Source organism: Ambystoma mexicanum, chromosome 5p (assembly GCF_040938575.1).
Source record: "Ambystoma mexicanum isolate Mex_15411 chromosome 5p, UKY_AmexF1_1, whole genome shotgun sequence".
In the NCBI taxonomy this organism is placed as follows: Eukaryota; Metazoa; Chordata; class Amphibia; order Caudata; family Ambystomatidae; genus Ambystoma; species Ambystoma mexicanum.
Genome location: NC_090930.1, coordinates 843,475,622 through 843,493,243, shown reverse-complemented (window position 1 = coordinate 843,493,243; position 17,622 = coordinate 843,475,622). Strand labels below are relative to the sequence as shown.

Genomic DNA, 17,622 nt, shown 5'->3' with positions numbered 1-17,622 from the left:
TGGTTCATCACATGATTGATGGAGGCATTATGCATGGTTGGCATTAGCATAGGATCGGCCTGCCAACGTACTTCTTCTGTTCACGTGGTTTACGTTGATGAATTAGTGTGTTTGAGCCTCAGACAGATGGATTGCTGGTAGTCACTACAAGGATGTCTCCTTCAGGTAGAGTACACATAAAAGAAGATGCAGAGATAAACATGGGCGATTGGCTTCAGAGATCGCAATGGCCACTAACACCATAGGGCTTACTCCAATAAATGAGACTCTGAGAAAGTCTTTTTAAGGAGTTTTAATGTTTTTTTTTATTAATTTTATAAATGATACAGTGCTGATGTATAATGGCTTAAAGAAAGCAAGAAACACTTAAAATCAAAAATATATTTTTCATAAATTAAAATCCCTCATTCTCCAGTATATATCTTCGTATAATACATTTTATATTTCTCGGACATCTATTAAACTTCTCTACCCTTCCATGTGATTTAAGAGAATCTTGGAAAGTCTGAGACGTCTAAGACTCGCCAGAAGTGAGACTTCTTTTGTAAACGCACACCTAATGACAGGGACGACCCGTGCTGTCTCTGTTTTTTTTAAACTGGCTGTGGGCGGCCCTCTGCCTTTTTAACATCGCAATGGAGTCCAATGCTTCTCCAATGCATTTGTTATATGCTGTTATGCCATTGGAGAGGTTTGATAGAATGGTAGCATCTATGATTAACCTACCAATAAACCCCAATGATGAGTGGTGCTACTGTGCTTGTTCCGTTGTTTCGGGTGTGTCTTCAGTTCACAAGTGGCATGCAGACCTGTTTTCAGATTCTTCCAATATAGCTGTGATGCACCTACAAGTATAGAACCCAGCTATTTACAGGGGTGTCATCAATTTGGCACAGGGAAAACAATAGAGAGAAAAGGCTCCAAGCATGCAGTGAGACTACACTTCCATTGCCAGAAGTCTTCTTGGTGGCTACTGCTGCTCAGGCATCTGGGGCTTCCTCTCTGGGATGCTTGTCAGGGAGTGGGGCGAAGTGCAAGGGGCACCTCTTACCAGCAAATAAAAAGACAAGTAAAAAAAGAACGTACAACTCACGAGGATGATCATTTCAAACGCTGACAAAGAAAATAAGGATCAGAGTTCTAGGATTGAGTGGCAAGAGTGTAGGGAATATGTATCCATGGGTTAGCATGGCATCCTGCATTGCCAACTTGCACAGAGGCCTCTAGAGATAGACAGTGCCAATGGCTTATCCATTGGCAAAGTCTGCTGACAACCTGCAGCAGTGAGTTGGGCAATAGAAAAAAGATGCATTAGTTTACAGCTCACAAATAACACAGCCCGAATTATGACAAAAATCACACTTGAAAGATGGCAGTGAAATGTAGACAATGATCTGCCTTTATGTCATTTATTTCCTGCATGGGTTTTAATCCATAGAACCATGTTGTGATGAACTGCAATTAATGTACAAATTAACATCAACATAACTGATGTATTTAAAATAAATAATAGCAAGTGACTGCATAACACATCTACATATTAACATATTACATTTGTGTATCCAAATGATAAATGTAAAAACAGTAGAAAAGTTTTTCCCATTGATCGTGTTTGGGAACAAATCCGCTTTGACCAAAAAATGGTGGTCTACCACTGCCTTAGCACAGCCTTTAAGCTGAAACCATTGGGCTAGAGTACAGAAAGGAGGGAGGGGGGAAGGGATGTGAGGAGGGCCACATAGCTTGTGGATGTTGTTTGGGTATTTACCCACTCATTTACCACCCAAGGCCATGCACAATACTATGGTCTTTCCCATAGACTACCAGTCCCTGCCCACCCAAACGTCACCTTCTGGGATCTCATCCAGCTAGCTCTATTATGCAGTAACATCATGCGTGGTGCTGTATCAGCCTGCCAGTGATATTTCTAAGTAGTCTTCTGGGTGTTGATCGCTTAATTAAAGCTGTAAATGAGCCCCTGTCATAATAAAACATGTTTTAACCGAGTGTGCCTTTGCCCACTTGATTAATAAGTAATATGTGTGTCCTTGTATCTGTTGTTTTTTTTAACTAAAATCCTGTTTAGAAGCTTTGGCAAAGCCAATAGTTGTGGTTTGTGCATAGGTATGGGGCATTTGCCAAGCACTGACATTACATGCCTAGGTAGTCACACCATTTTCCAGCTATTACCATCTTTGGCCATGTAGTGCCATTATGGCAGTCCTCAGTAAATGCCTAGCCCAGTCCTAAAAAGCCAAACCTTTTGACTTTGCCTATGCTTGTTTTTGTATTTGTTTCGCTTGCCCAATGCTTTATGGATTACGACCAGTCACTCCAGGGAAATGTAGAAATGCTGTATTTATTCTGAGGAAGCACATCATGTGTACATAGGTCAATGGCAGTCAACCCTTCTCTTTTTTATAATAGGGGCAAAGATGGGTTTTGTTGGTCGTTTAGTTAGCCATGTGTATAGAGTGAAAAACAAGAGAACATGTTTTCAGCTTAGATTGAACTAGTACATATGCCTGAAAGAGGTACTCTGCTCTACATATATATTTTTAGGCTACTACGGGTGTTGCCAATCGAAATGTTGCATCCAAAATGGAGGAGGATCCACCCTTTCTAGATACTCTTGTATTAGTGAAGTACATTTGGAGCTTCATGCATATGACTCTCACAGAATGGTCGACATACCTGCTACATTCCAATCAGGAGATGTTAGTCCAGACATGTGTTTTTAGGTGCATTCATAGACTGATAGTCTTGGATTTATCCATTCTAAACACAGGCCTACAATTCCCAGAATGCATTGCAAAGAAAGACATCATGGCTATGCTACTATCAAATGGAATGAAGCATATTTTCATGGATGGACTGAGGTACACAATACCACTGGCCAGAAACACAAATTGACACAAGCAGTGAGACGTGCCCCTTGCAACTTCTGTATTCTATGCCTTCTGACTGCGTCGGATTTCCTCCTTCCCGAGATTAAAGTAGCAGACACCTCCACCATTTTCTATAGCAAACTCATCAAGAAACGTTTTTCTAGCCAAATAAGAGTTTAATTGGGCAAGTCATTTAACTTATCCCAAGAAAGACTGAGATTTTCTTGGATAACAGGAAGATTCCCACCAGGCAATTTTTGCAGTAGAATTATGTTAAATTGCAGCAGTGCAGGAGACATGCTCTTTTAGTTGGAGACTCCCGCAAGCTGCAGGAGACTTGGTTGACTTGGTTGGCATGTCTGCTGTCAGCAGGTGGTAAAGCCTGGTGTCACCAGCCATCCGAATCTGGAATTAACTTCTGTATTTTCTTTGGGCAGAAGCTGAGTTTAAAGGCTATAAAAAGCTTTTTAAAACTGTTCTTGGCATGTACGGATCTCAGTGTTTCTCACTATATTGGTTGTACAAACTGTTTTCCGTTCCAGCAGCAACAGTTTGTCACTGGCCGGTTGACAGTGCTTTATTGCTTTATGGGTGTTGGCGTTATACACACTGATATTAATGCTACATATGGTGATCCAGTTTTGTATGAAATGTATATCATATCACAGTAATATCGTAACCATATTTTTCTTAGTATGCTGGAACGATGCCATGTGATGCCACTTCCCATATTGTCAAGGGGTGAAAGGTCTTGTGCCATCACTTCCAGTGATGTCACTTGGGGGTGGGTTGAAATGACATCACTTCCTGTGATGCCATCAGAAGTCAAGATCATGTGATATCACTTCCGCTACACCTGGCATTGTGGTGAAATGACGTCCCTGCCTAATGAGCGAAACCCGAGACGTCTTTGGGTGAGTTTTTGTACGCATGTAGTTGTAAAACATTTTTGTCTTCAGGGCTTTTGTTTTCACTCACCTGTTGATAATTCTTAACAACACACACGTTTATTTATGACAATGGCACGTGTGATGCGATGCTTGCAGCAGTGGTTTAGTACTGCCAATGCTATCATGTCATGGCAAGACCAAGCAGTCATGCTTAAACACAACTCATTGTAGAAAAACGCCCTACAGTCACCACTGTGTGTCAGATAATACAGTTTATACAAGTGAGTTGGGAAAAAGCAAATAACCATGCACACTACAGACATCAAGCTCTTGAGCTCGGCCCAGAATTCCTGGTGGCCAAATGTTTGCCTCTTTAAAGTTCCTACAACTTTGACAACGATGAAAATCTGCACGCACAATAGCACACCTAACACTGCTAAGACAACGGCTATGATGATGTAGTTGACTGAGCGCACAGATGTTTTACTAAACGCTGCCTGAAAGTGGAAGCACACGTTGGACTGATCGGTGGAAGATTTACCGTACAGGGAAACCAACAAAGGGACTAAAATAAAAATGACCAACGCCCACACGGCAAGGCTGGCTGCCACCGCATGCACTTTTCTGTAGAACTCCATGTCCTTTTTCTTGAAGAAGGTGAGGCAGCGGCTTACAATGATAGTCACGTAGAATATGAGCGAGACGTACATGTGGACATGTATCATAGCGCTGACCATCTTGCAAAAAATAAAGCCAAACATCCATTCGCCTTTGATGTAGTACGTGATGCGGAACGGCACCGTCAGGAGGAAGATGGCGTGCACCACCAGCAAGTTGATGGCCAGAGTAAAGTTCACTGATCTTGTGGCTTTTGTGCAGAGAAAGAAAGATGTCACAATGGCCCCACATACGCCCCCAACAAGTACCAATGAATAGACGGTGATCAGGACAATTGTCATTGCTTTCCTTTCAGCTTCAGGCATTATGCACCGCGTTGCATTGGACATGGTGGAAGCAGTTCCTTAAAAGGAAAAAGACAATGCACGTCAATGATAAGTACAGTACAACTGTTCAAGCAACAGCACTCTGTACAAAATATTCAACAATGAAATAAAAAAAAAGTTGTTATACACACGTTTTTCAGATATCAAAAGAAGTTCCACATTGAAGCTGTGTGGTTCATCCAGTAAACGTATAATGTTGAGGACAACCATGCAGTTATTTTATTTTATGTTATGTTAAGGCATTTGTAATGCGCACCTCGTACCCAAGGGCTGATGGGCGCGGACTGACACACAGGAAACATAACAAACGGAGGACATGACAAAGCTCAGAGTAATAATAGGCAGAGGCAAGTGTGGCTACGGAAACTCTCTTGGCAAAGAGCAGGGTCTTCAGCTGCTTCTTGAACAGCTCTGTCGAGGCTATCGTTCTTAGCGTAGGTACAGGGCATTCCAGGCGGTTGGAGCTGCTACTTCAAATGACCCCTGTCTTGCCTTATTAGAATTACTCCGTGGGACTTTAAGAATATTGGTATTATCTGATCTTAATGTCCTAGCGTTATCTTTCAGGGCAATGGCTTCCTTCAGATAAGATGGCTTTTGACCCATGATACATTTGTGGGTAATGAGAAGAAGCCTGAACAAAACTCTTGCCTCGATCGGTAGCCAATTAAGGCTCCTTCTAGCTTCAAAAACATGATCTCTTTTACTTAGGCCCTTCACTACTCTCACCACCCCATTCTAGATCACCCGGAGGTGTTGAGTCTCTGCCGGTGGGATGCCCACCAATAGGCTACACCCATAATCCAATTTGGATCCAATAGTAGCCCTTGCCAAGGTTTCTTTTTTTTTCAGAGATGAGAGGTTGTAGGTGGCGGAAAAGTTTGATGAAATATGAGGATGAGGAAATAAGACTATTCACCTGGACCTTCACATTCATATGTTTGTCCAGGTACACACCTAGAGTCTTAACCTTGTTCAAGACCTCAATGACACAATTATCCAGATTGACATACTTATATTTGACCCCCAGTTAATCCAATTTACTGGGAGAGCCCACCAGAAGAAATTCTGTTTAGGCACTATTCAGGGTTAGCCCATTAGAGACCATCTAATTTTGGATTTTTGATATATTTTATTGATGAATACTTCATCTTTTTGATCTATGCGTGAAATAGGTAGAACACATTGCGTATCATCTGCATAATTTGCAATAATTAGCAAATATGATCCCCTCCTCTTCCAACATCTGGAAGAAGGGGATCATAAAGATGTTATAAAAACATGGTGACACACAAGCTCCCTGTGGAACCCCATACAGTAAAAGCATAGGATCAGCTTCTGCCGACACACTGACCACTCTAATTTGTCTGTCTTTCAAGCAAGAGGATATCCATTGGATTGCTTCTTCAGAGAAGAATGCATTCTCCCTTAACCTGGTGGACAAGATGGAATGGTCCACCAGGTTAAAAGCTGCGGAAAGATCTAAAATCATCAAGAGGGCAATCTGTCCATTATCCATGCCTTGAATAAGGTGAGATTTAAGGGCAAGAAGAGCTGTCTCAGTTCCATCGTTGGTACGAAAGCCAGATAGGTATTTGTGCAAAATTTGATTTTGTTCCAAAAATACAGATAGTTGATTATACGCGACTCGATCTAAGATTTTTAAAAGATAGGCGGTTTATGTAATCGGTCTGTAGTTCGAAGCTGTTAGCAGGCAAAGGTTTGGCTTTTTTGAAAAAGGTGTAACCCATTTTTTAGATTGTCTGGCACTAGATTTAACTGAAATGAAGCATTGACAATTTTCGTGAGTGCTGGAATTAAGATGGGTAGGCATTCCTTGACTATGATGGAGGAGAAAGGATCTCCTTTGCAGCTTGTGCTTTTGAGTTGGTTGATGGTTTTAGCTAATTCATCTTCAGAGATGGGCCTGAATCTAAATGCAGTTAGATCTTTATCCTTATCTGTCGGGCAATGTACCTTATCTTCCTGTCCTGTTCTATTCAGGGCAAGTGTTTTTGTCTCTATTGTTGCTTTAATTTGTTCTAGTTTATTGGAAATGGCTAGTCGAATTTCCGTGCACCATGCTTTATTTTTGACAATTGAGTCTTGTGTGGGTCCTGGGGTGTGTGTTTGTTCTTTTAGAATTTTAAAAAGCTCCTTACAATCGGATTTAGCATTGATAATTCTGTCATTCAATGCCTCCTTTTTTGCTATTAAAACCGCTTTTTTGAAGTCTGCTGCCGTAATTTTATATGCTTCTAAATTGCTAGGAGATTTATGAATGGAAAAGTTTGTTTTTCTTGGCTTTGAGTTCTAACAAATCCTTAGAAAACCAATTGTTTTTATGTTCTGTTAATTTAGTTTTAGTTTTAATAGGGGCAAACTTCTCTGTAGAAGTTAGAGGATTTGTCATTTAAACTGACATGTCTTCAGGATTAGTTAAATTTCCTATATCCATATACAGAGACTCTGCCCAGGGACCTAGGGCATCTTTATTCAGATTTTTACGACTTTTACAAATTACAAATGATTTTGGATGAAAAGATTTTTCCATAAAAAATCCCATTTGTGATTGGAAGCAAATGCTAAAATGGTCTGACCACGGACAGGGCTGCACGTCTACATTGTTCACCATTACATTAAGGGAAACAACCCAATCCAAGGTATGACCCTTAATGTGGGTGGCGACTCTGACATGATGGAAGAAGCCCAAAGCGTCAAGTGTATTCTCCATTGTCTTGGCGATTGTATCTGAATCGCTTCCTAACCAGAGATTAAAATCTCCTAACAGAACAAGTTTCGTGTTTGGTTTAAAAAAAGATAGAAGCAAACTATTAAGAAGAGCGAGAAAAGTGGGGTCGACTATGGGGTCTCTATAAAGAAAAAGAACATTCAGAGTGGTTTCAGCACTAATGGCTATTTTTATGAGTATGATTTCTGAGCCTCGGATTGTATCAATTTCTGTTTCCCAGGTTTTCAGGCTAGATCTAATGATAAGGGCTAAACCCGCTCCCCTATTCTGGATTCTCTCTTGTCTAATCTTGTGGTATCCTTCAGGGATGGCCAGTGACAAGGTGGGATTGGCTGCCTCATGGCTCCACGTCTCTGTGAGAGCACAAAGTCCAAGGTCTTCAATAATGGATGCCACCTCCGTAGCGTGTTTTAGTAGGGACCTACAGTTCAGCAATAAGTATTTAAGGGTACATTGAGAAGTGTTAGATTTAGGACGGTTCTCACAGTATCCCAGTAGACTTGCTGTGTATGCTTGGTTCCCCATGGGAGCTTTGTATCTATCGGCTAAGATGAGTGTAGCCATCAAAGCTTTGGGGGCATTATGTATCTCCATGCAGATGTGCAAGTTTGCGGCCACTCACATGGCTTGTGCAGAGTCCTCACATCTTTCTGGGTTATGTACAATTGGCCGTGTAGTTATAAGGACGTTTTTTAAAAGAGACACTTCATATGAACGCTAGGGGGGAATACCAGATGTAACACTTTCTAGATGCAGTGTTAGTATGAGTGCACGTGCAACAGGGTTTTTGAAGGGCTCTTCATAACTCCTTACACATCTTCATTCTCTCAATATGCAACTGGCATAGGCCTTGGTCTAGGAAACATGGACCATATCAGCCATGTTCTGAAATCCTTCTTTTCTTTGACAAAGATGTATCAGATAGTACTTAAACAACAAGAGGGGACTCCAGCAAACAATGCCACAAGCTAATTTCTGGTCTGGTATATACTTCATGAAACAACACGAGACCTAGGGCATGTATGTGTTAGAGAATCTTTTGTGATGTAGTAGCGACACTACAATCACTTGAGTAAACGGGGAAACAACAATAACAAATTAATCACTATATACATTTAGTATACAAATATAAGTGTTTATTAATGTCTAAAATATCATATATAAAAACCTAAACTTTTTCAACAACATTTAAGTGAATGTTGAAATATATTCCACTTGACCCATAAAGTGACTAGTGCAATTTGAAAGATCACACAACTTAATATTTCTTAAAATACTACTCCTACATATAATAGATGACAATCAAAGAGCTACATCGATAATACCACATACAAACATATAAAAAAAATGGGCACAGAAGAGAACGTTAATTAACAGTGTAATTCACTCAATTTAGTTGTCTTCATTAAAACAAAAACATTATTACAATCTGCAAAAATACAAAACTCTCAAAACCCACAATAAACCGAGTTACATAAACATTCATAGTAAACCCAACATGTTTAATTCCTCCAAACAATTTAATTATTCTTGGGAAATACTTCAGGGGTGAGATAGTGGTTACCTAGATTGTCAACTGTCTGTTATCATATATTGAGTACCAGTCCCTAAAATATGTATACGGGTCTCACACAGATGCTTATTAGTAGACTCTGTTGACCTCTGACTGAATACAACCCTATGTTCCTGTTTCGTTCCCTCAGGCTATAGCAAATATAAGTCTGGTAAGCCGATGAACGGAAGGTTCTTGCTTTGAGGGTGTCTAGGGTGTCGGGGTGGTTTCCCGGGGGCCGGCAGAGCTGTCCGTGGACCTCTAGGGCTGGGAAGGCCCCAACTTCTCCCGCGTCCCAAAAGGAGTACGAGGCATACACAAGAGCAAAGTAGTTACTGCTGTTTATTGTAGTAACGGCAGGGATTATTCTCAGCCCGTATGCATCCGGAGAGACTCTCAGCATTTGTGGGGCTCGCAGGACCTTTTTACTGTAGTATGACGCGCTACTTGCGTCACCTGGGAAAACTGTCTCAAAACCTAACGCCACTTTGGGTTGGCTCCCCGAGTGGTAGGGCCAGTATAGTTACCTATAGAAAAAAGGATTATTGGATAGGGACAGGTCAGGTGGTACACTTGGGTTGTCCCTAACAGTTGCTACATCAGATTGGTTACAAGGGGACACTTGGTGATTGGCTAGCTGAAATGGCATCAGTGATGAGCCCCTCGTATTCTGATTGGTTCACCCGCGAGCCTCCAAGCCTGGGACCATTGCTGTTCCCAGCTTGCGGTGTACCTTGTACTGGCAACAATGTGCAACTATGTGTTAGTGGTGGACAATGGACAGGTCTGGCTAGTGGCTGATGTTCATGTCTTTCCCATTGCTGTAGGTGTCCAACTTGTCACTTCGTTGTTGCAGATCGTGTCTCAGACGTGGGACCCCGGCGACTTTCTGTCTCGCGAGCTTGGCATCTTGTCAGCTCGGCTTGGTCACGTTTGGAGAGACCGTGCCTGGGGCAGAATTATGAGCATTTGATTTGTAGTTCGGCTCTGAGGAGCATTCAGCGTTGGCAGGTGTAACCTTGGTGCGGGGAGCGCGGCGTGTGAATGGCAACATTGCAGCCTTGGCTGTGAGCTCTCGTTGGGGCTCGTTCTGCGTGATCAGCACTTTGCATTTTCGTCTGAGAGGATTTTCGTCTCAGCGGTTCCTGCCTGGAGACTCTTGCTTTGTGGCCTACCTTGGCCTAGTTTCTGGGTGGCGGTACATAATCCATAATATGGGGGTCATGAGGGGCGACAGAGTGTCACAAGCAGCAGTAGATATATAGGGTGACGTCTTCACAGGGGTAGGTAGCAAGAAAGCATTTGCAAGCATATATACACAAGCTCTTCAGGCGTCTTGTGTTTCTGCGGTGCTGAAGGGGGCCTATGTGAAAAATAACAACAATGCGTGTCTGTGGGTGTATCGGTTCCCTGTGTCATAGCACTGAGTATATTCTTCGTGTGGGTTGGTATGTGAGTGACCAGTGTGCATGGTGGCACGTATGTTCTTGTCTGTTGGCTATGTCATCATGGCATCTCTAACGATGATGGCGTTTGTGGCTGTTGTCTAATCGAGTTGGTCCATGAGGCTGACGTTGGCGGTTCCCAGACGTGGTAGTGGGCAGGCTCCCCGGGCGTTTGAGCCGCGGACACAGGGGACCTGTCCGTCTGGTGATGAAGTGAAGGGTTCGTAATCCTCTCGCGGGGGGTGCTTGGGTCTTGATGTCCTGGGCCATGGTTTGGATGAGAATGGGGGGAGGGTGTTTTCCCATTTTCCCACCTCAGTCCCCCCTCTGGTCGACTTGTCGACCACAACATTATCCACTCTCTTTTCTCCGCGAACTCTCCATACTTTCGTTATTCCCGCCAGGTGTCCGTACTGGTTCACGTGATCTTCAAATGACCAGTACATGTATACGCATCCACCGCCAAGCTTCCAGTAGACCCAATTTCCAACATAATTCTTCGGGTTCCTTGGGTTCTCTACCTTCACTGATGGTGGGTATAAGTCTGCTTCCATTATCTGCTGGCGTAACCATTCTTGTTCCTTCATGATGATGTCTGTGTGTTTGTCGTCTTCAGCTGCCATTAGGGCGTGCATGCCGATCATTTCTATCATTTCATCAGTAGTGCGCGCTGACCTTGCTTTCCATAACCTCATTCCCAACAGGGCGGTCATTCCCAATATTATGCATCCCGCTATAATTTTGAGACCATCTGACAGCCACAATGGCATCCATGACCACAAGTAGGAAAACCAGCTACCGTCTTTCTTCACTCCCTTTGCTTCTTCTTCCTATTTGGCGTGCATCTTGGCAAGTTGTGATACTGCCTCAGAAAGCGTGCCATTGTCTGCATCGGTGGCCGGGATGAATGTGCAACACAAGCTCCCAATTTTCGTACAAACTCCTCCTTCCATTGCTGTTAGGAGATCCAGCACATATCTGTTCTGGAGTGCCACCATTCGTACTGCCCTCAGTTCTTCCTTTATTGCGTTGAATCCATTGACGGTGGAGTTGATTGTCATCATTAGTTCCCATCTGGTAATCTGGAGCCACTTTGCATTTGCATATGCCTGCATCCCTGGATGTATTGTGGAGGAGAAGAACATTGCTGCTCTGCTTAATAGTCTGTGTTCTGGTGGGATGTCACTAAGAGCCGTTTCTGATCTTCCCCACAGGTAGTTCCCCGTCAGTGGTTCTCCATGCCTCTTCACTCTTGACAGGCTTCCCGTGTTGTTCCTTTCCCTTCCTCCTCCTATCTTCACTGACCTTTTCTTCCTTTTGTTCCCTTCGTCCATTTTAGGGAAGTTCCCCAGGTTGACATGTTTCTGCGGTACTACCAGGGATGGTACGTTGATGTGTGCCATACTGCATATTCCATTCCATGATGGTGGCAAGCTGTGGTATGCTTTTTCTTCGCAGGCCCAATAGTGGTCCATCAGAACTGCTGTACCGGCACCCCTTTCAGCTATCATTATTGTTCTTTTGCAGTTGCTGTTTCTTCCAACATCTACATTCCCATCATGTTGATAACATAGTGTAGGTGCAGTTAGTGGAATTATTGTTATTGGTTCCTCGTCCTTCTCTAGCCAGGTTACCAGTGCTGTGCTCCTTGTCCATCCGTTGTAATATTTATTGTTCTCTTCAGTTACTGTTACTACTGTTGCCTTTTTCAATGTTACCATATTGCTTCCCTCAACCCCATCTACCCATCCTTCTTTCGTGTATACCGTTCCATATATTAATATCAGTGGTCTTTCCCAGCAACCTGTTATCCCAGGAACTTCTCTTGCGCGCCATTGACACGGTAGGTAGTTCAATGTTATTTCCTTTGTTTCTCCTTTATCAGGTCCATCTGTCACATATTGGAGCCCTTGTGTATGCTGCCAGTAGTTGTCGTACATGGGTAGTGTATTGATGAAGTTATTTTCATACGGGTACATATCCCTCGATTTCCATTTCAGCGTTGCTAGTCTCCCTTGGAATCGTCCTCTTGTTTGGAACTGGGCCAGGTATAGCAGGCACTCCATTGATGTTGCAGGTACCTCAGTCGCCACAAATGTTCTGGATGCACTCATGGTGTATGGGATCAATGAGCACACATAGCAGTTGTCCTTAGTTGTCCCCTTACCAATTTTGGACATGTGCTGGTGCCACATGTTATTTGAGACATGTGTAAGGTATGTGTCTACCCCGTTATTATCAATAGAAGCACTGCGTTTATTCCTCTTCCTGTTCCCTCTTGGGGTCCTTGTACCACCTGACACTGTACCTGTTGCAGCCGTGGTGGGGGGTCTATTAGTAGAAGGTGATGCCATAACATAGGAAGCATATTGTGCCTGCCAGACAGTGGCAGCAAGTAGACCAGTGATGAAAAATATTGCTGTCATCTTTATTACAATTGCTAATATCACTGGCAAAGTTCTCTTACCTTTTCTGCGGTCCTGCAGCTTCTTTACTTGTGATGATATAGATGCCCGCCTGAAAATTTCTCAAAATATGCGTTATTTTATTAGTGTTTTTTTTAAGCTCTCCCTACCATATAATCGTTCAAAGCCCAGGCCAAAAGCTGTTCCCACGCTTTCCTTAGCATCCTATCCCTTAAGGCTGGTAAGTGCTCATGGAGATGTGGGAAGGATTGCAATATTGTCAATATTATTCTTCTTTTCTTTAAGTATTTAGGTCTTTTTATAACGTACACAAATTGGTGTGACAATGTTTCGGGGGTGTTGTCATCCGTGGGCAGCATTTACTTCTGGGCGCTGACGTATGCATTAGTAACTTAAATTAAATTCACTTCTTTCTATATATAACAGTACTGTGCAGAACCTGCATGTGCGAGACAAAAAGGAGAAGAGAACATGCACGTGTCTACACAGTGTGGTGTAAATTTGCGTGTTATTGGACAATTTCTTTATTAGGGATTGGCTGGGGTGGTGTTTGCTTTAGTCTGGGATCTCGTGACCATGGGGTGGGATGTGGGTGATTGTTCACTTATGTCTTTAGGGGGGTTTGGTGTCTGGGCTGTGTCGTTGTTGTCGTTGCTGGTGTGTTGGCCCTTCCGTCGATGCAAGGGGGGGTCTGTGCTTCGCAGGGCTTGATGTCATGCAGGTGGGACCAGACGTTCTTGTCCCTCAGCTTGACAGCTCTAGGAGCTGTTTTTTCCACCTGGTGGGGCCCAGTGAACCGGGGGCTGTTCCACAGGCGGTTAAAGTTCCTCAAAAGAACGTTGTCCCCCTCTTTTGCTATCCACTCTGCGGCTTGTTCCTGTTCTTTGTCTGCTTTTTCTTCTTTTGGGTGTTCTTCGACCCTCCCTGCATCCGTTCAATCTGTTGATAGATAAAGGCGACACTAGTAACCAAGGAAGAGACGTATTTGTACATTTCTTCACCAAAAACATGTTGCGAGGCATGGCAATCTGTTATAGCTCTTGATGGTGGTGTGAGTGGAAGGTGCATTTGGCGTCCGGTCACCACCTCATGGGGTGTGAGGTGGTGGTTCGACCCTGGCCTATTCCTGTAACGCTCACCTGACTCCCACGGAGGCGCTGGCCTGGTTCGCGCTACTGTGACCTCTTCTAAGGTGATGCGCAGGGTTCGGAAGACGGACTGGACCGGGCCCCCAAATCTGGCTTGTCTGGCTCGCAGAAGTATCCTTCTGTAGGCGAAAATAGGGGATTAACTGTCTTAGGGTCTGGAAGGACGAGCTCTCCATCCTGCTTCTGATGCAGGGGCGCGTTGGTATCCAGTTACTTCACTGGATTTTCGGATTGGTGAGAACCAAACTTGCTTGGCTTCCAGGTAAGTTTTTTGATAAGAGGTTCCCCTTGTGTCCATGCATTAATGTACTAATGCTAGTGTCTTTTTCCCCTTAGGGGCCGGGGTCCGGAAATGCCAGGATGCGGCGCGGACCCGAAATGAAGAGGGAATGAATCAACAGGTAAGTCTTAACATGGAGATTTAGCTTTCCTTATTCCCTTCTCTCTCTCCCCTTTTGTTCTGGTCTCTTTCTCCCTAGGCGCTGGGGCGTGACTGCGAATCTGGATGATCGCTGCTGAACATGGAGGCGCCCTGTAAAGGTGAGTGGAATGCGGCGCTGCAGCGATCGACGCAATGAGCTTTTAAATAAAAGTCTTCCTTTTCAGGATTGTCGGCGAGATGTCTCCGGGATGCGGATTTAGCAGGTAAGGACTTTTCCTTCTTCTGTTCTCTTCTTCTCTTCCTTTGCAGGTGATCCATGATGCTGGCAGGCGTGGCAGAAGTCAGGATGCAGGAGCAGACACGGTAAGCGTCCAGCTGCTAGATGCAGAACAACGCGAAGCACGTGTGGCTGTTCGGGTGGGGTTTAAATAGCCTTGGAAGAAGTTCCAGGTATGTATCCTTCCTCCAATCAGGTATGTATCCTTCCCTGACCACGCCCGGATGGTAAATTAGTCCCACAGGTAAAGTAGTTCCTTTCAGGCCTCAAGGAGGCCGGCATCCTGCAGCATGGTCTGCATCAGGTAAGTGCACCCAAGCACTTCCATAATGAGCCTGGCGCCTATGGCGCCAGGACTGATGTCTTTTATGAGCCTGGCGCCATAGGTGCCAGGACACTGTCCAAAGGGCCCCTATATGGGGTTGCTGGGTCCTTCCTTGGGGACTGGATGTCCGCTTTCGGGGACGCAGGGCTTGAACCGGCTTCCCGGGAGCGGGCATCATGACAGCACTCCCCCCCAAGGCCCCTCCCAAGGTAGTTCCCTCCGGGGGTTTTGGTTTGTCTGGGAAGAGTCGGTGGAATTTCCTGACTAATCGAGGTGCATGCACATGGTCGCTGGGTTCCCACGACCTCTCCTGAGGTCCGTACCCCTTCCAATCAGTTAGGTAGAACAGTTTTGACCTAAACATTTTTGAGTCTAAAATGTTCTTCACTTCGAATTCGGGCTCCCCATCTATTAGAATAGGTTCTGGAGGTTTGAGTAGTCGGGTTCCGGGTACCACTGGTTTCAGAAGTGACACATGAAAAACAGGGTGAATTTGCATACTAGCTGGTAAATCAAGTTTAACAGCCACTGGGTTAATTATTGCCGTAATAGAATAAGGTCCCAGATATTTTGGGTTAAAAGTTTGAGGCCCTTTGAGTGGTAAATGTCTGGTAGCTAACCACACTTGATCCCCAATCTGATACGGAGGTGCTTCACTCCGATGTAGATCAGCATTCTCCTTGTATTTTCTCTTGGCTTGTTGTAAATGCGTAGTTGCCTCTTTGAAGGCTTGGGTAATTGTAGAATGCAGATGTTCTACTGCAGGCATTCCGTGGTTCTGAGGTGAGTCAAGGTTTGAGGTTCGAGGGTGATGCCCAAACAAAGTATAAAAAGGACTGTGGCCAGTTCCAGAGTGTACCGAATTATTATATGCGTATTCGGCTATCCAAAGAATGTCTTTCCAGTTGCATTCAGATTGCTGTAATATACACCGTAAGTATTGCTCAAGGGTCTGATGTGCCTCTCGGTCTGAGGGTCGTGACTGGTCGATAATCTTACGTCGATCTGCGCCATTTGACAACATTTGCGCCAGAAGTGGGAAATGAATTGGCTTCCCCGGTCAGAGATTAGTATAGATGGGAATCCATGTAGCCAAACAATATTTTCGAGGAATTCTTTGGCTAGGACAGAAGCTGAAGGTAAACCTTTCAAAGGAATAAAGTGGGCCATTTTGGAAAACAAATCCACAATTACCAGAATAGTATTGTACCCCGAACAAGGAGGCAGGTCCGTAATAAAATCCATTGATAGGGTGTGCCAGGGTGCTGGCGGTATGTCTAGAGGTTGAAGGAGACCGGCTGGTCTTTTCTTTTGACTTTTATTTTGGGCGCAAACACCACAGGACATCACAAAAGATTTAACATCTTTTCGCCAAGAGGGCCAACAAAATTGTCGTTTCACCTTTTCCTCTGTCTTGGCAATACCGGGGTGTCCCTCTATTAATGCATCATGATAACCGGAAATAACTAGTTTGTGTAATTCCTTATGTGGCAGGAATAAGCGTCCTTGAAAATAAGGTAAACCATTATCTATGGTAAAGTCTGATCCCTTTTGTGTCCAATCCTGTAAGGTTGTAGGGTCCAGGAGTTGTTTCACTCCGGCTTGAATGTCTTCAAGCGTCTGTAACGAAGTCATGCCTAGAATCCTCTGTTCGGGAATTATTGGTACTGGTTCTGAGTTTGTATCAGATTCTCCCATTCCAATTCGGGATAAGGCGTCTGCTTTGCCATTCTTGCAGCCAGGTCGATAGGTAATCACGAAATCAAATTCAGCGAAAAACAAAGCCCATTGGAGCTGCCGTGATGACTGAGCCTTGGCGGTTTTCAAATACTGTAAATTCCGGTGATCAGTGATCACTGTGATGGTATGTCGAGCGCCAAGCAGATAATCCCGCCAGGCTTTAAAAGCGGACTTAATGGCTAACAGTTCTTTGTCCGTGATTGCATAATTAACCTCGGGTGCCGAGAATTTTCTGGACCAAAATGCTACGGGATGCAGTTGGTTGGTTTCGGGATCTCTTTGGGACAGGACAGCTCCCATGGCTAGGCTGGATGCGTCAGTCTCGACGACATAAGGGAGATCTGGACGCGGGTGTTTCAATATAGGTGCGGAGGTAAACTTAGCTTTTAAATCCTGAAAGGCCTGCTCGGCTTCTTCAGACCATTCAAAACGTTTATTTTTCCTCAAGAGTGCAGTAATGGGTTGTACCACGCGTGAAAATTCCGGGATAAACCTGCGATAGAAATTGGCAAAGCCGAGCATGCTTTGGACCCCTTTTACAGAGCTAGGTGATGGCCATTTGAGGATGGCATCCACTTTTCTTGAGTCCATTCGGACTCCTTTGGGTGTCAGGATGAAACCTAGAAACTCCACTTCTTTGGTATAGAAAACACATTTCTCCAATTTAGCAAATAGTTTGTGTTGGCGCAGTTTTTCAAGTACTGCCCTGACGTGTTTTCTGTGATCAGATTCCGAAGAGGAGTACACCAGAATGTCATCGATATATACGACAGCACAAACATCGATGAGTTCC

The 17,622-nt window shown here is 44.1% G+C and overlaps 1 protein-coding gene across 1 annotated transcript in view; it reads right to left on the bottom strand.

The window, feature by feature from the left end:
* Window positions 1–1,375: 1,375 nt before the first annotated feature.
* The window catches only part of GPR141 (G protein-coupled receptor 141), a 299,560-nt gene continuing 283,313 nt past the window's right edge, over window positions 1,376–17,622 (bottom strand). Inside the window, exon 3 of the mRNA XM_069613269.1 lies at window positions 1,376–4,799. Within this exon, the coding sequence (XP_069469370.1) occupies window positions 3,880–4,799 (920 nt within the window). The 3' untranslated portion in view covers window positions 1,376–3,879. The remainder of the gene's footprint in view (window positions 4,800–17,622) is intronic.